Genomic DNA, 23842 nt, shown 5'->3' with positions numbered 1-23842 from the left:
AATTATGTGTATTGTGATTCTGCTTGTACAAAAGTGAGTATGAATGAGGTACCCTCAGAGGTTGGAGGTATTGGATCCCCTGGAACTGGAGTTACAGGCAGTTTTGAGCCACCTCGTATGAGTGCTGGAAACTGAACTTGGAAGAGCTATTAGTGCTCTTAACTGCTGAGCCATTTTTCTAGCCCCTATTATTATTGTTATTATCTTAAGTTATGTGTGTATATGTGAGTACAGGTGTCTGAAGAGTTGTCAGAGCCCCCTGGAGCTGGAGTTACAGATGCTTGGGGGCATGGGTAGCAGGAGTCACACTTACTTGCTATTTATTTTTTTGTTGTTGTTGGTTTTTTAAAATAATTTATTTTATGTATATTGGTGTTTTGTCTACTTGTATATCTATGGAGGGTGTCATCTGTTACAAGTAGTTGTGAGCTTCCATGAGGTTGCTGGGAGTTGAACTTGGGTCCTCTGAAAGAGCAGTGCTCTCAACCATTGCGCCATCTCATCATGCAACAAAGCCTGTTGTATCTTTGTATTATCCTAATTTTTCTGTATCTTCTTTTTAGACCCTGTTTGGCAATAACAAGCTTACAACTTTTGGAACCAGCACAACCAGTGCTCCTTCATTTGGTACAACCAGTGGCGGGCTCTTCGGTAACAAACCAACCCTGACTTTAGGAACCAATACAAACACTTCCAATTTTGGTACATATAAAATGCAGGTTTGACTCTCTTAAAGTTACACTGACTATACCACACATCATTCTCCTGATTCATATGATTGGAAATGTTTAAAAATTCTCAGGTAAGCTGTAGCCTGATGCTACATACCAGAAGGAAAGATTTTTTTTTTTCTTTTTTAAGTCATAGAATATGGTATGAAATATTTAGTATAGACAAATTGCTTTTCATTTTCTTTGGATTACCTCACCAGTAACTGCAAAAGTATGTGTGAACCTCATTTGTGTGAAGTAATCCTTTCTATTCAGGTAGGTTTCAAAAGTGAGGGTGTAGGAGATTTTTTTCTGAAAGTCAAAGTTTTGCTGAATTGGAGGATTATGCTGTCAGTTTTGAGCGTAGTAGCCAATGCTTGAAACTGCTGAAGCAGGAGCCGTGGTTTCCGGTCTAGGCCATCCTGGGTGACAGAGTGAGTACTTGTTTCTTATTTAAAAATCAAGAAAACAGATAAGATTGAGCAAATTTTTAAAAAGAAAAAAAAAAAAAAGGAGCTTTATTCTTTTTACATATGTTAGAAACATTTAAACCAGTTTAAAAGAAGCATCGTTGTTTTATCCTCATCCAGACATTTAACATTGTGTAAGAGGCACAAAGTCCAGTTCAGTCACAAGGGTTCAAATGTTTGTTGAACATTTTGTTTGCCAGAGTTCTCAGTTGGAAATGACTAGTTTTTCTGGGAAGATATATGCAAAATACCATTATTGTCATGGGCTGGTAGTTAGAACTTTCTTCAGAGAGCTTTTTTGTCTTTTTCTTTTTATTTGCCATGTTGAGGTAGAACACAGTGTCTTGTGTTCTAGGCAAGCCCTCTACCACTGAGCCAAATTCCCAGCATTTTCCGTTGGTTTTATATGACATTATAATCTACTAGAAAAAGAGACTTTTAACCATGCATCAGAAGATGAGTGTATTCATAAAATATGATCTGTTTAAAGAAGATGTGGAAGACTTGTTACATGTCTGTTTTCAGACTCAGATATTTGATTTTTATAACTTCTTTTACTCGGGTTGTTCACTCATTGCTAGTATTTACTATAGTCCATTCATGAGTATTTTTGGATGAAAAGCTTTGAGGTAGTGGGCATGCTTAATATGGCTTCTGTGCTTGTTTCTTGACTATAAAACCAAAAGGGATAAAAGTATATCAATGTCTCCCTGTGTCCTTTCCCTGTTTTTGAAAAGATCATCATCACCTTTCCCCTTTTCAAGCACCCTTTTTAACCTTTTTTTCTTTATGATTTTTGGAGACTAGATCTCTGTATAATAGTCTTGGCTATTTACACTGTGTTGGCCTCAAATAGAAATCCAACGATCTCTGCTTCCTGACTGCTGGCATGATAGGTGGGGGCCACCATGCCCAGCTTTATACCATATTTCTTAATGATCTACTTTTTACTCTGTGACAAGGTGAATTCTTGCCCTGTTGCCCAGGTAGCCTTGGACTCAGCAGTCTTCTTGCCTTATTCTCTCAGGTAGATAGACTGTAGATGCACACCATCATGCTCAGCTCACTAGCTAAAAATTTAATACCATATTTATTCTGTGTGTCTGTTTTTTATGGCCCTTCTGAAGACCTATCAGATTTTAAAGTGACAGAAATATGCTTGGGTTCAGACTTTATATTCTTTGGCTTCATGATCATTTTCACTGATAATAACCAGATAGTGACATAACAAAGTATAATCCCGTTAGTGATTAAGCATTAAGATTTTATGCTCCTGGGTTAGAGAGATAGCTCCGTGGTTAAGAATACTGGCTGCTTTTCTAGAGAACCAAAGGTTCCATTCCCAGCATCCACATAGCAGCTCACAACTGTCTGTAACTTCAGTTCCTCAACTATAACTGTAACTCTCATGTGAGGGATATGACACCCTCACACAAACACACATGAAGGCAAAATACCAATGCACATGAAATAAAAATAAGTAAAATTTAAAAAACAGAAAAGATTCTTTGCTTTTAAGGGCCAGTTTTTACTACCCCTGAAAATACATTTATTTAATAAAAAGCTTTATTTGTGATATAGGTAATATTCTGAATTAAATGGTTTTTTTTTTTTTTTTTTTTTTTGTTCATTTGTTTTGTTTTTTGAGGGGGTGTAGGGTTTATTTTTAATAATTTTTTTTTTTTGTACAGACTATGCCAATTTCCTTGGAGGATTTTTTGTTTGTTTGTTTCTTTGTGGTTGTTTGTTGTTGAAATAGAATCTTATTGTGTATTCCTGTTTGGCCTGGAACTTACTATATAGATCAGGCTGGCCTCAAGCTCAGGAGATTCACCCGCTTTCCCGCCTCAAAGTTCTAGGATCAAAATTGTGTGCCAACACACTGGTTGTCAGTGCTTTTATTTTAAGAAGTTATTTATACTTATGTTCACTGATTTCAGTATAAAAGGCCTCATCTTTATCTGGCTTGCCTCACTAGCTGTACAGTGAATTTGAATTATTTTTAATTAGCAGAATTGTTTTGCAGTAAGATAGGCAGTGAGAGTCAGAGGAAATGTGTGGTATAACAGTGTAAGTTGGCACTTAGATATCTCCTGTGGGTTTAAGGTAGTCCTTGAACAGCTTATTTTCTCTTACAGGTCTATGATCCATTCTTGCTAATTTTTAATTAAAATAGAAAGCATCTTTAAGTACATTTTGTTTTAAATTTTTCTTTAAGTTGATTGTGCTTGAGTTTGCAAAACTGTGTGGTAGCTAATAACACAATTCAAGAAAAACTTTAATGAACACATAGATCACTTGTTGAGATTAACTCACATGCTTAGATTTTAAAGTGACAGAAATATGCTTGGGTTCAGACTTTATATTCTTTGGCTTCATGATCATTTTCACTGATAATAACCAGATAGTGACATAACAAAGTATAATCCCTTTAGTGATTCTGTTAGCTACTTCAGAGTACTTCCTTTACTGCTGAGGTTTTCTTTCTCCTCTACTTTATTCTTTCTTTTTTAGACAGTGTCTTGCTATGCAATTAGCCCCAGCCTTCTAAGAGTGTGAGTTGCAAGCATGAGCCATAACACTGAACTTCCATGATAATTTTTATCTGACTAAGAATTTTAAAAACAAGACTTTTCTGGTCTATGATTGAACATTTCTTAGCATTAGAGATTAATGATGCATTTATTTGTTTTGTTGTTATTTTTTTCAAAAGGAATACCAAAACTTGTTATCTCAGCTACAAAAGTAGCAACACATTGATATCTTTAGTACTTGTTTATTTTATAGGGGAATTACAAGATTTTCTCTAATTGATAAGTAGTAGTGAAGGATGAGTGTTTTGCTTAACTTTTGATCATTAATAGAAGGAGTTGTTCAAGATAGACCATTCATAGGTCATAGGTTTTTTTTTTTGTTTTTTTTGTTTTTTGTTTTTTGTTTTTTTTTTTTTTTTTTTTTTTTTTAAAATATAGTGACAGTAGTGGTGGTGCACCTGTCATCCCAGCACTTGGAAAATAGAGAGCTGTTGGTCAGTAGTTAAAAGCCACTGTTAGTGCCTACTGGTTTGAAAGCTAGCTTGAGTTCTGTGAAACCTTCAAAAAGTCAAAAGGAAAAAAAGAAAGAAAAATCTGAGCCTTTGAGTGCTCCTATGAATTTACTAAGTGTGGCATTGTGAAATCACTTCCCATAATCAGCCACACATTGCTGCCATGTAAAATCTATCAGTTTAAAATAAAAACTGCTATAAAGATTTTTATAGGTCATTTTCTACTTTTTTAGTTCAGTAAACTTTTATTTTTTAGTGAAAATTTGTGGGATTGAATTTTTCAGTTAGTAAACCTGAACCATGTATACTGACTTTGAAAGCCTCAAAGAGCTCAAATATCAAGTCTGTGTGCTTTGCTTTGATATTGGGTATTTCCCTATTCTGAATTGATATGTTAGCATAAAGATGCAATTAAGTAAATACAAAGACTTGTTTGCAGGTGTCGGAATTTTTTAACAAGTTACATTAGCTGATAATTTGGGATTCGTTAACATTAATAACTTAAGGATACATAGTTTAAGATCAGTTATCTTTGTGTTAAAACACCCTTTTAAAGAAAATTGAGAATTTAAAAATTATAATCTACTTAATCTTTTATCTTCTTAGGTTTTGGCACAAATAACAGTGGGAGTAGTATTTTTGGAAGTAAGCCAGCAGCCGGGACTCTGGGAACTGGACTTGGTACAGGATTTGGAACAGGTAAGAAATGTTTGCATGAATTTTAGGAAGTAATGCATCTTGAGTTTATGAGTTTTATTAGCTCATATGCTTACAAATAAGAGGCTTAGATTTTCATTTTTACAAACAGATTTATTAATGTATTTCCATCAATTAATGTTTTACTAGGTTAGCACATTTATATTAAGTTCACCAAATCTATATTTTAAATTATGGAGAAATATCTTCTCTACATAAAATTTGGTTTTCTCTAGTCTTGCTCTGTCTGAGAGTTTTTAAGTTTAAAATGTGAGAATTATTAGTGTAGTGACGATAAGTTTTAAATCCCTTTGTCTTAGCCTTTATGTGAATGATTTAGAGTTGGAATTGTTCTATCAGTTAAGCCTCAGGATAAGACAAAAGCATAGAGAGTCTATGCTGTAATAATTAACAAATGCAACAAGGCTTGTGTATACTCTTTATTCATCTAACTTTTATCCCTCTTCCTATTATTAGTTGTTTTTTTAGTTCATTTAAAATATTTACCTCCTACATGTCTTCCTGTTTCCATCAATTGGAATTAGGGAGGGTCCCTAAAGGTGGGTATTTCTCCATGTCCAGTAAAATAGTTTTTAAGCATATATATTTGCTTATTTTACCTAGTTCTCTCATCATTGGTGTAGTAATTTAGTTGTAAAACTACTTACTTTCATAATATCTGCTTCCACTGTTTTCTTTGCTTTTGTGATACGGTTGTCTATGCCATCTTAATAGACATTTTATACTTTTCTGAATGTTAACCTTTTGGTTCCTTGTTCTTTGAGGCACTGTGTAGCTTTCGGTGACCTCAAAGTAGATAAGTAGACCATGTTGGCCTCGAACTCAAGATTTACCTGTCCCTGCTTTCCAAGTGCTGGAATTAAAAGTGTGCATACATCACCATATTCAATTAACCATTCCTTTTGAAATAAGTGTTATTAAAAATACTTCAATTCAGAAACACTATGAAAAGTCCCAGTGTTTCAGCTGTGAAGTAATCCACTGCTTTGATTTTAGCTGGAGCTTGTCCAAATCCCCTTCTCTTAATTTTTCAAACCTGGTTGCATCATACATACATACTTTTTTTTTTTTTTTTTTTTTTTTTTTTTTTTTTTTTTGTTTGTTTAGGGATTTTAGTTGTAGTTTTAGTTGAACCTTACCTGAGATATTTTGCACTGCTGATTGAAGCCAGGGTTATATACATATTAGGGAAATTCTCTGCCATGGATCCACCTCACCTCCACTTCCCTAATTCATTCCTATATTAGTGACTTTTGGTTTGGATTTTGTTTTTATAGCAGAATAAATACAGATTTATTAAGGAAAAATGAGAAAGCACTTACAAGTGTGAGGATTTATAAGGAAAGGATACCCATGAAGTTATCTTAGACTAGAGGCTGAGATGCCATTGATGTACATTGTGGTCTTGGGCTGCAACTAGGGTTTAAGAGAATGAACTAAAAACTACTGTACGGAGTAAGATAATAAACATTTCCTCAAGTTTCATTTTAGATATATATGTGCTATATTTTGTGTCACATTGTATTTTTTTTTCTTTTTTAAACATTAGCTCATTTTGTTTTGGTCCATGTGTATAGATTTCATTTCAAATTTGTGTATATATGTCTATATACACAAGGATCATTTGTACTTGCCTTATATATACCATAATTTAACTTTCTAGTACTATCAATATTTTTTGATATTAATAGTAAACCTCTTTAGTGAGAATTTCTGTTAAATAATTTTGTGTCTGTTGCTGTATAAATAATTAAATTAGATAGATAAAATTGAAGTATCTACAAGATATACATTATTATTGGTTGGTCTTGTTGATTATCTTGAAAAATCAGTGTCATTTTACATTGGTTTTTATATTGTGTTATTTTCTCATACCTTTGCCTTGTTGTTTGTTTTTATCTTTGTGAAATAGAATCTCATTTCCCTCTTAGATGTATCTTGTGCATGGCCCTTTCTATATATATATTTTTTAATGCAGTTATAAACTACTAGGCTTGAGAGATTATTCTAACCAAGTAGCTGAAAGTAACTAATATAGGCATGTGCCGTCACATGAACTTATTGGGCCTTTTCTTTTTTAAAAGGATTTTTATGTGAGTGAGTGTTTTGACTGCATGCATATCTGTGCATGCATCTGCCCATGGAGTTCAGAAGAGGGCACTTATTACTGAATCTGGAGTTACAAGTGATTGTTAGCTGCCATTTGGGTGCGGGAACTGAAGCTTGGACCTCTGGAAGTGCAGCCTAATACTGTTAGTATTCCTAACAGCTGAGGAATCTCCCTAGATCCCTTACTGAACTTGTTCTTTTTGCATATGTGGTAATGGAAACTGGCATATTCCAATGATTAGTGATGAAAGTGCAAATCTTGATTAGTTATTTGGATCTTTCTGTCCCATTTATTTAGCCATGGCTTATTTTTAATAAATTATGCTTATTATATAAAACTTCTAATGGTTGCATGATATATTTTATCTGCCTCTCACACACCATTTTCCCAGACTGGCTTTGAACTTCTGGGCTCAAACAATAATACTTTAGACTCTTGGGTAGTATGGATTATGGATGCTGGAGATTGAACCCAAAGTCTTATAAATTGAGCTTTCACCCCAGGCTGGCCTTTAGCTTTGAATTTTATTTTAACTAATTTTTGAGACAGGGTATCACTATGTAAACCCTTGCTGTTTTGTAACTTTCTAAGTAGACCCAACTGTTCTCAAATGCAGAAATCTACTACCTTCTACCTCTTGGTTGTGAGGATTAAAGCTGTGCTCCATCATGCTGGGCTTTTAAAGGCTTTTAAAATCTGTTCCTGCCTCTCCTATGTGTTAATTTGACTTTTATTTACTTGTTTTCAGTTACTTGATTCAAAATCTACTCCTTCCCTCTGCATTGATCAGTTATTTTGCTGGTACTAAAGATGTGTGCCACCACAAGCCTCCTTCTGTTTTGTTTTTTGGTTTTTTGGAGACAAGGTCTCTCTGTAGCCCTGGCTGTTTTGGAATACTTTGGAGGTCTTTGAGTCAGAGATCTCTCTGCCTTTCTGCCTTTTTTCCTTTGGAGTGCTAGAATTAAAGGTGTATATATTATTAGGCCCTACAACCCTTGAACTTTTTAACATGCAAAAATTATACTAGTTTTGGAAGAATTAAAAACTAAAATGTGTGTGTGGGGGGTTGCATATAAGCAGTATATGCATCAATAGTTTCTTCTAATCCTATAGTTAATAGCTTTGTTATCAGCAAATTAAAGGGGGCTTTTAAAGGAAATTATTTATGTGTGTTTACAGAGATACAAACACAGAAGATTTTAGTTTTGAAATAGTCTTATGTACTCCAACTTTTTGTAGCCTCAGACTTTTTGTGTAGCCAAAGGCGAAGGATGACCATGAACTTCTGATCCTCCAGCTTTCTTCTCCCAGTGTTAGAATCAAAAGTCTGTGCTTCACAGATTATGTGGTGCTGTGGTATTGAACCTAGCATTTTATTCACATTAGGCAAGTGTTCTATCCACTGAGCTAGCTACTTTCCCAGATACTAAAAAACAAAATGTAACAAAACAGTATTTCTGGTAGCATAAGCTGAACATAAGTTTACTGTCCTCCTGCTTCAGTCATTGGGTACTAGATTGCAGATGTATGTTACTACCAAACATGATTTTAACTCTAAAGAGTCTATGAGCCGGGCAGTGGTGGCTTTAATCCAGCACTTGGGAGGCAGAGGCAGTCTGATTTCTGAGTTTGAGGCCAGCCTGGACTACAGAGTGAGTTCCAGGACAGCCAGGGCTACACAGAGAAACCCTGTCTCAAAAAACCAAAAAAAAAAAAAAAAAGAGGTTATGAGAATAAACCTGAGACTGAGGTAGGTGTCTCTGTTTAGCCATCCAGGTGCCCGTTGGTTTAGAATGTGATCACATCTTGATAGTTGCATCATTCAGTTGTCATTCAGTTGTCATTCCTCTCTTTAAGCATGTTCAGGATATTCGTGTGTGCCTGCAATTTCACATCCCACAGGAGTATCATGCTTGATACTACTCACTGAAAAAAATGTCATACCCAAAATCAAAGCATAGTTTCTGCTAAATGACAAAACTTTAATACTACCTCTATTTTCGTTTAAGTCTTTTTGTCATTTAATTTTGTTTGCAGGCAATTTTTTTAATGTTTGAGTTTTATTTTTATGTGATTACATTTGTCCTTGGATTCTGGACTTTGAAGATTATGATTAACAATTTCTCTGCCTTTAGTACAAGTTTTTAAAATGTTCAGTACCATTTCTTTCCTGATACTATCTCTTAATTCCACAATTTAATAGATTAACTTTTAATATTTGGCCTCGACAATTATTCTTCATGGGCTACAGATTACATTTCTGTTACAATGTATTATTTATTCATGCTTTGTGCATGTAAATAAACTAAAAGACAAATTTAGAGAAATTTATACCTCTAATCTTAGCAATAGATCATATATGCAAATTAGGATTATAAGAGCTATCAAACATCATAGAGATTCTATGACTGTTTACTAATACACATAAAGATGTTGAGCTTTAAGAAGTACCTGTTCTGAAATTTGAACTTTGAATTTCACAGTGTTATCTGTAAACTAACACTACAGAGCTTTAGCTAAATTGATGTCATTTGCAGTTTCCTTTTTTGAGTGATGGTGATTCAAACTCAACAGAAGTACATTTTTCTAATATTTTGGACTTTGAATACTTTTAGAGTAGTTTGGCTATACAGTAAATAAGGGTTGATTTCTGTTGTCTGTGTGTGTGTGTGTGTGTGTGTGTGTGTGTGTGTGTGTGTGTGTGTATGTATGCTTCTGTTTAGGGACCTAGTCTTTTCTTTAAGAAGAATTTGATTCCTAAGATACACAGATACTAAGTAATAATAAATAGAAAATAATTTCTTGCTACATTAAATTTTTTTAAGGTATTATAGCTGTATATGTATGAGTGTTTTGCCTGCTTTTATGTATGCATACTATGTGTATGCCTGGTGCCTGTGAAGTCAAGAAGGGGGCTTCATATTTCCTGGACCTGGAGTTACAGACTATTTTCAGCCACCACGAGGGTGCTGGAATCAAGTGTGAATCTCCTGCAAGAGCAGCCAGAGCTCTTAACCACTGAACCATCTCTCTACCACCCCCTGCTTTTTCCTTTTCCTTTTGCTCCTTCTTCATATTTTTGAGACATGGTTTCTCTGTATAACATCTCTGGCTGTCTTGGAACTGGCTCTATAGACCAGGCTGGCCTCAAACTCACAAAGATGAGCCTGCCTCTGCTGGAGTTAAAGACATGCTCTGTCACCACCCAGTTTTTGTTTGTTTTTGTTTGTTTTTGTTTTTTAAATAATGGTGGTGTATCTCTGTACTTTCATGATTTAGGTAGAGGAAGGAGCTCTTGTTCCAATCACTCTAGTTTGCTTTAGAACTTGAGTTGTTTAGTTATTATATCATAAGTAATTTGGCCTTTTGAAATAGAAAGTTTATTTAGTTTAAAGATGTTTTCAGCAGATCTTACAGTTTAAAAGTATTAATTTTTTTTTTAACCATTCAAAGAAGGTAATTTGATTTCCTGTAGTTTGGCTTACACCAGTTTACAAATATTGGTATTGGAACTGGAGAGATGGGTTAGTGGTTAGGAGCACTAGCTGCTCTTCCAGAAGTCCTGAATTTGATTTCTAGCACCCACATAGCAGCTCTCAACTGTCTATAACTCTAGTCCCAGTGCATTTGATTCCTTCTTTTGGCCTCCATGAGCAGAAATGTATGTGGTGTATAGATTTATGTGGCAGGCAAAATGTACATATATATATAATTTATTTTTTTTAAAGTTGACATTATGATTGGATCAACTAGGTATATATGAAATATACAGGGAATTATTTTTTTTAATTGTTTATACTATAGAGTGGTAGTTAATGCCTTGGTTATAGTCAGACATGGCTATTTTTGACCCTCCTTTTTATAACATTTTCAACTCTGATCTAAAATGGAATTAAAGTTCCTATTTTTAGGCATATTAGTTCTTTGTCTAATAGGTACTAGATGTCTTGTAAATGCTATGAGAATGTGTATTCATTTTAATAATTAGGATAAATATCTAAGCTATCTGCTATTGTCTCGTGTTGTAGTTGAGGCACCTAATGGAATGAAAGATGTTTTTCTTTTTCTGTACCCAGCCTGGGGCCTAGAATGCAGTCACCACATTAGCTCTTGTCGTGAAATGACTGGTCATGATGAAGCTTCCAAATGTGTTATATCTTTAAGTAACTGACCTCTGGCACAATAGTCAAAGGATCTTCTGTGGCACTTGTTCTTTCCTCTTGTCTCCATAGCTCTTGGTGCTGGACAGGCATCTTTGTTTGGAAACAACCAACCTAAGATTGGAGGGCCTCTTGGTACAGGAGCCTTTGGGGCCCCTGGATTTAATACTTCGACAGCCATTTTGGGCTTTGGCGCCCCCCAGGCCCCAGTAGGTAAGTGTCAGTCACTTTAGAAGGCTTTACAGTTTATTTCTTGCTAATACTTAGTCTGCTGGCTTGATTTTTCTACTGTCCCATTCCTACTAAGCAGTGTGCATGTATGCACATCATTAAACAGCTATGTACTATAGAAGGACTTAGATTCTAGCCTTTATCTCCTCATTCCTAGGTTTGGTCTCCCTTACAAATTTTTGTTATTTTAAATTTATCTAGCATATGATGAAGTTTGTTTTACTAGGTAATGTGCTTATATTATTGTGTTTCATTTTAACATAAGTAAATTTAACTTGCTACAATAGAGAATTCAGCTTACTTACCTATGTCCTCTGTTTCTTTATTCCCTGGTGTTAATATTCTACATTCACTAATTTTCCTAAGTTTTTACTTCTGTTAAGATATCTTACTTCATTCAGGTGAATGTACTTCCCTAGTTTTTACAGTACTACCTACCTTGTTTTTAACAAAAGAAAATCATCTTAGTTTAAAATTTAAATATATTTAAACTTTACCTCTGGAAATGAAAGCTTAGTATTACCTGCCATTAATAGGGTGTTGGAAAGAAATGGGGTTTTTGTTATTGTTGTTGTTTTTTATGGTTTTATAATTTTATTTTATGTAGATGAAAATGTTTGGCTTGCATGTACGCCTATGCACCTTGTTTGTGCCTAGTACTTGTGGAATCCAGAAGAGGGCATCCAATTCCTTGTTATTGGAGATAACTGTGAGCTTCCCTATGCAGTTGAGAGCCAGTGCTCCTTAGTACTGAATTGTGTCTCGTTCCCCAGAATGAGATTTTGTTTTTTTGTTTTGTTTTTGAAAGGGGTTTTCTGTGTAGCTCTTTGGCTGTCCTGGAACTTGCTCTGTAGACTAGGCTCACCTTGGAACTTAGAAATCCACTTGCTCCTACCTCTAGGTGCCAGGATTAAAGGTGTGTGCCATCATGTCCGGACAGAAATGAGTTTTTATGAATAAATTTATTATTGAGGTGTTGCCATAATACTGTATTACAATTTGAGATGATTATACATTTAAGCTGTGTATATTTATACTAATTCTGTCAATTAGGTGATACTATTTCTTGAATTTTTTTTTGTCAGTGGGCTATCAGTGTCTTTTCCTAGTCTTCTCTTTTCCTCTTCTACTTGTCATGCTTTTAGATGTTAATTTATGTGTATGAGTATTTTGCTTGCGTGTATGTAAGTGCACCCAACGCATACCAGGTGCACAGGAAGATCAGAAGAGTGAATCTGATCCCCTGGCACTGGATTTATAGATAGTTTTGATCTTCATGTGGGTGTTGGGAATTGAACATGGATCCTCTCTGCAAGAGCAACAAGTGTGCTTAACTGCTGAGCCAACCCTCCAACTCCCTGTCTTTATAATCTTATATTGATAGTTGATATGGTTTATAACTTTTAGTGCACCTACTTGGCACTTGGTGAGGCACTAGGGTCAAGAATCAGCTACATAGCAAATTCAGAGCCAACCTCAGCTCCCAAAGGTCCCTGTCTCAAAAGAACAAATAAAAAGAAGCCCAAAGATTTCTTTTAATGGTTTTCTTTTCAGTCATATGTTTTTAGACAGTTTTTTCTTTAAACTCTGGGTTTGATAACTGATACTAAAATTTCCAGATATCTTTGATTCTTTAATTTATTAGGATTGTTTTAATTTTGATCCTGCTTTGTGAGCTTTTAATATTTTAAAATAAAATAATTAAAACCTCACTAGCAACTCTGTGTTGTATTTACCAGCATCTTTTATTTTATACTTTATAATCTTAAAAATAGGTAATTAAAAGATCTCTAAATGTTGGAATATGAATTCTCAGTTGGTGGATGATGCCATTTTTCTCAATTGTTGGTTTTGTCCTTCCCATGGGTTTATTTAATTTTCATTCTTTATGGTATTACAGCTTATCAGTTGAGTGTCAGGGAAGTTAGGAGAATGACACTAGATAGTTTAATAAGTGGACTTTTTTTTTTTTTTAAGATGGATCTCATGTACCCCAGGTTGACCTCATACTCCCTATGTAGCTGAGAATCCTGTCTCCAAATCCTGGTACTTGGGTGCCACTTTACCCTTTTGATATTGTAGTGTAAGGATTAGTCAGACCAAGAACCTATGCAAAGTAGACAGACAGTGTCAGCTGAGTTATATTCCTGGCCTCTGCACATGAACTGTATATTTTTCTTCTGTATTAGTCCTGCTTGATCAAATATCGTGTTGTTTCCTCTCCTCTTCTGTTTGTGAGATGATCATATGTAGTTCATGTTGTATAGCAAAGGCTAGAACTTTTGGTTTTCCTTGCCTCTGACTTGCCAAGTGCTGGGAACATAGGCATGCATAACCATACTTAACTCTTGATTTAAGAGTTTTATATTACAGTTGTATATTATTGCCCATTTATAAATGAATTAGCTTTTAGAATGTCTAACTTTTTAATCACAATCTTAATTAAAAGGTGCTAGACTTATTATAATCAACCATTATTGGGCAGGAGTCTTGTCCTCAAATTCATCATGATGCCATCCCTATATGTTATTCTAGACCAGTGTCCTCATTTTGTACATTATTACCTAAACTTTTCTCTTTATAAATTCTATTAAAGTATTGCTTCTTTTTACTCCCTAACTCCAAACAAAATTGGTGTGCTAAAACTGTTTTTCCCAGCACTTGGGAGACAAAGACAGGCAGATTTCTGTGTTCAAGGCCAGGACAACCAGAGCCACACAAACCCTGTCTCAGAAAAAAAGAAGAGATGGAGAGGAGAAGAGAAAAGAAAGAACATTAGTCTCTGTCATTAGAAAGACTTGATCAATTTTTATGATTTGGTCATAATTTAATTCTTGGATATGTTTTCCAATTGCTATGACTAGATAACAGTATATCAGTAGTAGTTTCATTAGTGATCTCTTAATTTTTGCTCACATGTCAGCTCTCTTTTCTGTATCTTCAAAAAAAATTTTTTAGACTGTTTTATATGTATGAGTATTTGGGATGCATGTGTGTCTGCTGCCTGCAAAGGCCAGAAGAGGGTGGTAGTTTTCCTGGAACTAGATTATAGATACTTGTTGAGTCACCATGTGGATGCTGGAAACTGAACTCAGAACTTCTGTAAGAGTAACAAATGCTTTTAACCATTGAGACATACCCTCCATACATACCTTTTATTTAAGACTTTCTTTTTAAGCATGTGTATGTGTATGCCTGTTTGTGTCTGTGTATGCTAAGTGTGACTGTTGAAGTAGGCCTCTGGATCGGAAGTTAGAGAAATTTGTGAACTGCTAGTGTGGATGCCAGGAATTGAATTATGGTTCTCTGGAAAACCAACATATGCTCTTAACTGCCCAACCATCTCTCCAGACCTAAATCTTTTTTTTTTTTTTTTTTTTGATAGAGAAATTTTTGTATTTGTAATGTAAAATAAAACTTCCAATATGCTTGGGTTTGCTAAAGATTTTAAATTTTTATTATATATGTAGGTATTTTTCTTGCATGTATTTCCATACACTTCCAGATACCTTGGAACTGATTGTGAGCTACTACAACTGTGGTTGTAAGTCCCCTGGAAACTCAGGTCCTCTGGGGAAAAGCCAGTTCTTCTAACTGCTGCTTCAGCTCTCAGATCCTTCCTTTTTTATTCTTGTGACCAAGTCTACTCAGTGTGTCCTGTAGGTCAGCTTTTAGAGATGATTTTTTTTTTTTAAGGGATAAGTGATTGTCAAGTAACAAAATCATGAGTAAAGATACAGAGTTCTTAGGCAAGGGATGTAACACTCCTTTGCCTAGCATGTATTAGGTCCTAGGTTCAATCCTTAGCACCAAAGCAAAAAGTTTGTTATGTCTCCAACTTCTTATTTTCCTTGTATAACTTTTTGGTTTTTGGTGATACCATGTATCAAAAGATAATTTGTATATATGTTTATGTTCTAGACTAACCTTAAACTCACCCCTCCTTTTTCTTTAGCCTTGCAGGTTGCTGGAATTACAGACATGTGCCACCATGCCTGACTTTTGTTTGTAGTCTTTAATTGTTTTAGTGACTTGTTTGAATTCAAATGATTTACTTTAAATTGTTATCTCTTCTGGGTCCCAAATTCTTGACTATATTTGTACTACTCCTTAAACATAAACAGTGTCTAAACTTAGAACATTGTGTAGCTTTGTATATATTTCAGACAGGATCTCTCTGCAGCCTAAGTGGCCTCAAACTTAGAGCAATTTTTAAGCCTTCCATTGATAGGATTTACAGATTTGAGCCATCAAGCCTTGGCTGGATACATCCAGTTCTACTGATTTGACTAAACGTAGATTTATTCTGATATTATTTTAATTCTAACTGCCTATTCTTCTGGCGATGGGACAGTGGTTATTGCTGCTGCTGGTGTTACTTTTATATTCCTCATTGTGAGAACTTACAATTGGGATATGATAATTCTTTTAATACATATTCTTACTATATTTTGGCTTCAGTCTATTTCACAATCTTGGAAGGCAGAAACCTTTTTTCCCTCTCTGAGGTAATTGGTGATTTAATCTTTGATAAGTATTTTTAGAATGATTTCTCTTGAAAACAATTTATCATTGGATGTATATCACAACTGGTTTTGCTTTTCTTTTTTTTTATACATTACATTTTTGTACATTATGACTATAGTTTTTATTGATGCTTTTGTCTGTTCTCTGAATTTTCTGTGGCTGATAGGAAATGTTCATTCTTGTGCTTTGAGAGAAAATTAAATTAGCTGGCTGGCCTAGAACTTGGTTTGTGATCTAGGCTAGACTTGAACTCCTGATTTTTGTGTCCTAGCCTCTAGAATGATGGACTTTATAAATATATGCTATCACACCCAGCTGGGATAACTTTTGTTTCTAGAGAGCAAAAATTTTAACTGTTTTATGATGTGTGCCAGTGGCAGTTAGGCAGTTATAACACATTTTTTCTAGGCTATTTTGATTTGTATTTATTTGATTACTAGTTTTACAGTACATTTTTATATGTAATGTCTCTTATGAAATGGGATTTCTACATCTTTGCTTACTTTTTACTTAATTCATGGTTTTGTATTTTTAGTTTGCTCTTTGTCTTGCTTAACTGTTGAATGAGTCTGAACATTCAAAGATGTCACTCCTTTCAAGAGTGTTGAGTTTCTGATACTAATGTATTGGATTCTTGAACTTACTCCCCACCCCCCCTCCTTTTCTTTTTTGAATAGCTTTGACAGATCCAAATGCTTCTGCTGCCCAGCAGGCTGTTCTTCAGCAACATCTCAATAGTCTAACATACTCACCCTTTGGAGACTCCCCTCTCTTCCGGAATCCTATGTCAGATCCTAAGAAGAAAGAAGAGGTAAATTTTTTTGAAGTTTTTTATTATATTGGGAAAGACTAAAAATGATTTATCTACCAGAGAGACAACAGTTAACAAATATTTCCAAGTAAAGTATATATAGCGTCAGAGCACTGCGTTTTGACATTTCACCCATGTGAAAAGTAGAAATGAAGATTGGATAAATAATCAAGGAAGTGGTTCTGATGTTAGGGGTCCTCTTGTCTCTACTTTTCCAAAGCTGGGGTAAAGTTTTCTCTAACATGGCTTTTAAGGACTAAACTCATGGCTTCATGCTTGCAAGATAAGTACTTAACTGATTGAGCCATCTCCCAAGCCTCCTTGGGATACATTTTAAAGTAACATATAAAGCTAGATTGTGATTAGATGAATATTATGTTACCCATTCAGCCTGATGTCCAACTGTGAGGTAGGTATCATGTTTAATGCTAAGGATGCAAAGCAATAGAAAGAAATTTATGAGCTTGTCTGGTGAGGGAGATCATATCTCTGAAAATTAAAGTTTACTGTAGCTCAATACAGTAATGCAGTAATAGAGGAGCCAAATTTTTTGATAAGTCAACAATGTTATATAGTGGACACCATCATCCATTGAAAGGAACAGAGTACATTGGTGAGCCTTTAAAGCATACAAAGCAAGAGAAGCCAGCAGGTTGCTACATGATTGTGTTTATACTGATATATCCAGAAGTCAGGATTTGTAGAAAAAGTAGATTTGTGGTTTGACAAGGGATAAGAAAGAAGTGGTATGTACAGAGTATCTTTGAAGTGAGGTAAATGGGCTAGAATTGGATAATGATAATGGTTACACAGCCTTGTGAAAGCTATAAAATTACGGAACTATTGTAATGGTTAATTTTGTCAATTTGTCAAAATCTAGCATCACTTGGAAAAAATCTCAATAAGAGATTACTTAATCAGGACATACTTTCAGGGAGATTGTCTTGATTGCCTTAATTGATATGGGAAGACATAGCCTAAGTGTAGGCAGCACCGTTCCTTGCTTTAGAACCCTGTGCTGTACAACAGTACTGGGCATGCATGGATTTATTCCTTTCAGCTCTTGATAGTGGATAAGAGTTGATAGCTGTTTCAGGTTCCTGCCTTGATGTCTCAGCTAGATGCATTGTAATATGGAAACTGTGAGCTGAAACAGACTTGTCTACCCTAAGTTATTGTTTGTCAAGGTATTTTAGCAACAGAATTGAATTCAGACAATTATGTATAATAAGTGGCAAATTTTCATGTTATGAGGGCTTTGATAAAAGTTTTTACGTATGCCTTGTTTCTGGTGAATATCAATGCCAGCGCTCAGGAAGCTGAGAGGAGCAGATTGCTGTGAGTTCTAGACCAGTCCGGTCTAGATAGTAAGTTTCAGGTTAGCCAGGACTGCATAGTGAGACCCCTCTCTCAAAACACAAAAAGTTTTAAAATATGATAAGAAGCATACTATACTTGTGTGAATCTGATGAAACTTTTCAGAGGAGGTGATATTTTTCTTTTGAAGAATAATGTAGAAATAAGGACGTTCTAAGCTAAGGCACTAAGTTATAAAAGGTCATGAAAATATGTATCCTCACATGTGTGGACACACATGTATGTGTGTATTTGCAATTGTGCCTGTGTAGCCTAGGATGGGTTTTGGGAATTGGTTTGTGGTTTTTTGGGTTCCCCCCCCCTCCCCCCCCCCCCCCATTTAGTGGGTTCCTGGAATCAAAATCCAATCATCAGGCTTAGGTTCCTTTACCTGCTGAGTCATCTCACCAGCCCAGGTCACAAAAAAACTTATTGAGAATGTTCAGAACAGCTTGTTCTAGAAAGAAAGTAAATTATGACAGTCTTTTTTTTTTGTTTTGTTTTGTTTTGTTATGTTATGTGACACAGTCTTACTCTATTTTGCTGGCTTCAGATCATAAAGCTATGCCTGCCTCTGCCAGTACAGGTGCTGGGATGAAAACATGCACTACCACACTGGACATGACAGTTTTTAAATGTAAACATTAAATTTCTTCCTCCTTCTACCTTTGAAGTCTGGGGGATATAGGATTGACTCACCATGCTCAACAGTTTCTCTTGAAGAACGAAATTTTAGTTAATGTGAAAAATCATTTCTATAGTTTTTAAGATTTTGTTTAACTATACTTTCATAAGTATAAATATTGCAATGCTTGTTTTATAAACTATTGTGCTAATAATATTTTGTAGGAAAAAATATTACAGGATATATTAAGAATGCTGTATTAGAGCCGGGCAGTGGTGGCTCACGTCTTTAATCCCAGCACTTGGGAGGCAGAGGCAGGTGGATTTCTGAGTTGGAGGCCAGCCTGGTCTACAGAGTAAGTTCCAGGACAGCCAGGCTTACACAGAGAAACCCTGTCTTGAAAAACCAAAAAAAAAAGAAAAAGAATGCTTTACTAATACATCTCATTTATAAAGCATTTTCCAAATCTGGTTTATCAATTACATTTTAAAGGATGTTAGAGCAGAAGCTGGAGGTGGCTCGGTTCCTGCTCTTGCCGAGGACCTAGGTGCAGTGCCCTCTTCTGATCTCCTTGGTTGCCTGTACATACTCTCGCACACAAATATACATATACTCTGTAAATAATTCTTTAAGGTTTCTGGGGGATTGTTGTTTTTCAAGACAACATTTCTCTGTGTAACTTTGTCTGTCTTGGAACTCACTCTGTAGACCAGGCTAGCCTCTAACTCACAGAGATCTAGCTGCCTGCCTGTGCCTCCTGAGTACTGGTATTAAAGGCATGCACCATCACTGCCTGAGTGGAATAAAATTTTTAAAAAGATGTTTGACAAGTCAGTTGAAGTGGGAACTTGAGATGAGTAAATAAATATAAATAAATACCAGTTCTTTAGAAAGATAGATATTTCAAATGTCTGAAACTAGTCTTAATAATCAAAAAACCCGGCAGGCACAGAAGCTGCATTTCCTGTATACATGTGATGTAGGCATTAGTATCCTTGGCTTAAGGGGCTAATACTTAAAAAGAAGATGAAATTTGAAATTTGGTTAACTTAGTTTGGCTTCAACTTGGGGATTAAAGGTGTGAAAGCCAAACATGGTGGTATATACCTTTAATTCCCACACTTGGGAGGTGAAGGTAAGTGTTTCTCCAAGTTCAAGGCCATCCTGGTCTATATAGCAAGTCACAGGAAAACAAAGCTATTTAGAGAAATCTACAATCTCTTTTGAGATTTAGAGAATTCTCCAAAGGGTGGTTGGAAAAGTAGGATGTGAGTCACTGGGCCTGGTTTGGCTTTCTGGTTACTAAAATTAGTACCATATATTTGAAATAAACTAGAACATTCCTTGATGCTTTTTCTTTTAAGACAGTGAAATAGTGCCTTACTATATAGACATGGCAGGTATAACTAGGTTGGCATTGAATGAGTGATATTATTCTTCTTGCTTTAGTCTACCAGCTGCTGGGGTTACAGCATATCAAGCTTGCTTTATGCTTTCCTTTTCTTTTTCAGAGACTGAAACCAACCAATCCAGCAGCTCAGAAAGCTCTTACCACACCTACTCATTATAAACTTACACCTCGTCCTGCCACCAGAGTCAGGCCAAAGGCTTTGCAAACAACAGGTACAACGAAATCACATCTCTTTGATGGGCTGGATGACGATGAACCATCTCTGGCCAACGGAGCATTCATGCCTAAGTGAGTTTTGTTTTTGTTAAACAAAATGATACCGTTATTTAAGCAATAAATGTAATTGTCCTTGGATAAAATACTTAACAAATATTTTGATGACTGTGATTTTAATTTTATATGTTCATGTTTATTTTGTTTTTATAAAATTACCTTTATATTTATAACTCAAATAATCAAGGCCTAGAGAGAAGCTTATTACTTATTTAAAAATGCCCAGACCAGAAACTAGGCTTGTTCCCAGAAGCTTGTAACTTACTTTATTTGTTTAAACTGTTCTATGTCTGCCACATATAATGAATCTTCCCAACTCTCACTAGTTCCTAGAGTTTCTATTTCTGTCTACTGGAACTCCTGCCTTTTACTTCCGGCCTTTTGTTAATAGGCCATCAGCTTTTTATTGACAGGTGATGCTTCCACATGGTACACAAGGGATTATCCTTATATTCTAGGCCTGCCTGTTCTACAATGAGTTCCAATTTAGCCAGAGCTTCATAGACCCCCCAAAAAAAAAAAAAAAAAAAAAAAGTTAAGATTAGGTTAAGAAGAACCTGTACTTCTTTTTTAATTTCTCATAAGAATTGTTTGTGGGCTGGGCAGTGGTGGCTCATGCCTTTAATCCCAGCACTTGGGAGGCAGAGGCAGGCAGATTTCTGATTTCAAAGCCAGCCTGATCTACAGAGTGAGTTCCAGGATAGCCAGGACTATACAGAGAAACCCTGTGGTTATAGAACCAATAATAGAATAGTCGAAAGAAATAAAATAGAGAAGAATATGGAAGAGTTAATGTTAATCATAGGAAAATCCACATAAATGATGCCTTAGATTAGGCATCTTTGAGATATGGGTGGGAAAGGGCCTGATGAAAATCACTTAGCTGATTGCTGACATTGGAGACAGGGCATTTCGGTTCTGGGTTGCTTATTCTAGGTATGCAGTTCAATAGACACAGGTAGGCACACAAACATTTTTTAAAAAGCCAGTAATAGCTTTTAATTGGAAAGGGGTATGTTTTATTTTGAGTTTATTACGTACAATTCTTTGTTGTTGAATGATGATACTTTCGTTACAGCTCCTTTTCTTAAAAATATGGGTTGGGAAAAGCTAAGGGTGGTGGCGCACACCTTTAGTCCCAGGAAGCAGAAGCAGGTGGATCTCTGGGTTCCCAAACCACAGATCCAGTTTCAGGACAGCCCAGGTTACACAGAGAAATCTTGTTTTGAAAAACCAAAATAAAAAAGGAGTGGGGCTGTGTCTACAGCAGAGGCTCAGTGGTTTAGTGCAGTCTTTGATCTTGCAGAGAATCTGAGTTCAATTCTTAGCAAATTTATGGTGTCTCACAGCTATCTCTAACTGTAAGAGGATCCAAAATCATCTTCTGACTTCATTTGAGCATCAGACATACACAGCAAAACATCCACATAAAATAAATAAAGCTAAAACAACTTGTAAAATTATGGGTTGAAAACTGGGGTGATGGTTCAGTGGTTAAGACCATATGCACAGGCATGGGGACCTGAATTCAGAGCCTAAGCACCCATATGAAAAACCATGCAACATCACATACATGTCTATAAGCATTGTTTGCTGGCATTTTCTTGTCTGTTTGCTTACCTCCAAGACAAGTGAAAGACCTTGTCTGAACAAAGTAAGGTGGAAAGCTGGACACCTGAGGCCCACCTCTTGCGTCTACATTTGCTGATGCACCAATATGCTCACTTGTGCACACTTCACACACACATCCTTACAAGTAAATTGCTTTGACACAAAAGATAGAAAGTGTGATTTTATGTTTTTATTGTGAAAGATTTGCTTTGAAGGAAGGACGAGATGTATTCATTTGTATTTCATAGCATTTTTCCAAGGAGTTAAACAGATTTGATGCTGTTTTGCTTTCCATTTTGTTACTGTGGTATAGCACTGACCAAAGGCAGCTTAGGAAGGAAAGGATTTATTTGACCTACACTTCCTGCACATATTTTTATCATTGGGGGAAGTCAGCAAGGTAGGAACTTGAAGTAGAAACCATAGTGAAATGCTGCTTGTTGGTTTACTCTCAGACTAATGTTTAGTCAGGCTTTTAAAAATTACATATATTTTTTATTTTTAAAAGTGTGTGTGTGTGTGTGTGTGTGTGTGTGTGTGTGTGTGTGTGTGTGTGTGTGTTAGATAGGAACTTGAGTGTGAGTGTCCCTGGAGTCCAGAAGGAGGGACCACCTATAGTTTCAGGTAATTATAGATGGTAGTGAGCTGCCTTTTATGATGTGAGTTAGGAATCAAACTTGAGGACCACCTCAACAAGAACAATGTGTATGCTGTGTGTATTGAGGTAAGGGATAAGTTGATAGAGTCTCTCTTTGTAGCCTTAACTATCCTGAAGCAGAACAAGCTTGCCTCTGCCTCTTGAGTGCTGAGATTAAAAGTGTGTCATACACCTAGTTTCAAGGATATTTTCCACCTTAATCTGCATCTTCTCAGCTTTATTCTTCAAAATAAGCACTATCTATTTGAGGCGGTATGTTGTGATTACACGACTAAAAAATTTATAAATGCATTTTATTAGGTGAGTTTTGAGTATATAAGAGTGCTCTTTTGTTTGGACTCCAGTTTTTAAAATAGTGTCTGGTAACTTGAATACACCTTAATTTTTCTGTTTCTTTTGGTCTCTGTTTTTAGAAAGAGCATCAAGAAGTTGGTTTTGAAAAATCTTAACAATAGCAATCTCTTTTCTCCTGTTAATCATGATTCAGAAGATCTAGCTTCACCCTCTGAGTATCCAGAAAATGGAGAGAGGTAATCATTTTAAAGATTTTCTTACAGCCAGGGCTACAGAGAAATCCTGTCTCAAAACACACCCCCCCCCAAAAAAAAGATTTTCTTGCTAATAATAAGTTTTAAAATATTCTAATTTTATAACGGTTGAATTTTATATAAACTTACTGTAAGGCTGGGCCATCTAGATGTTATGTTATTACTTTTTTAGTATTTTAAACCTCAAAAATTATTGGAGCTCTAATTCATTTCTACAGAACTACTATGTACTTCTTATGTATGGCTTTGGGCAGTTTTAGCAAGCACTTCTATTAGTTAAGATATACTTAGTCTGATGATTATTAAAATAATACCCATTCTAATCGAGTAAAATCGATATATAAAACATAAACAAGTAAATGTATATATATATGTATGTATGTGTATATATATGTGTGTATATATGTATGTATCTGTCTTCAGTAGTCTAATTTAAGGGCTAAAGAGCTGGCTCTGCAGTTAATAGTGCTTCCAGAGAATTGGAAGAGTTTGGATTCTGGCATCCATGTTGAGCAGCTCACACTGGGATCCAATACTGTCCTTCTGGCCTTTCGCCAACACACATGACATACATTCAC

The 23842-nt window shown here is 35.5% G+C and overlaps 1 protein-coding gene across 7 annotated transcripts in view; it reads left to right on the top strand.

The window, feature by feature from the left end:
* Nup98 (nucleoporin 98 and 96 precursor) overlaps positions 1–23842 on the top strand; it is an 87099-nt gene that overhangs the window by 24073 nt on the left and 39184 nt on the right. For 2 of the 7 annotated variants that reach the window (XM_034503525.2, XM_034503536.2), the window contains 6 exons: positions 564–651; positions 4833–4925; positions 11286–11426; positions 16649–16782; positions 20275–20462; positions 23130–23246. In XM_034503525.2, the coding sequence (XP_034359416.1) occupies positions 564–651; positions 4833–4925; positions 11286–11426; positions 16649–16782; positions 20275–20462; positions 23130–23246 (761 nt within the window). Of the gene's footprint in view, positions 1–563; positions 703–4832; positions 4926–11285; positions 11427–16648; positions 16783–20274; positions 20463–23129; positions 23247–23842 lie in introns of all 7 variants that reach the window. The other 5 variants (XM_034503497.2, XM_034503506.2, XM_076939243.1 and 2 more) reach the window with 3 other exon arrangements.

This window comes from Arvicanthis niloticus, chromosome 1, assembly GCF_011762505.2.
Source record: "Arvicanthis niloticus isolate mArvNil1 chromosome 1, mArvNil1.pat.X, whole genome shotgun sequence".
In the NCBI taxonomy this organism is placed as follows: Eukaryota; Metazoa; Chordata; class Mammalia; order Rodentia; family Muridae; genus Arvicanthis; species Arvicanthis niloticus.
Note: the sequence above shows the minus strand (reverse complement) of the source record. Positions and strands in the feature narration are given on the sequence as shown.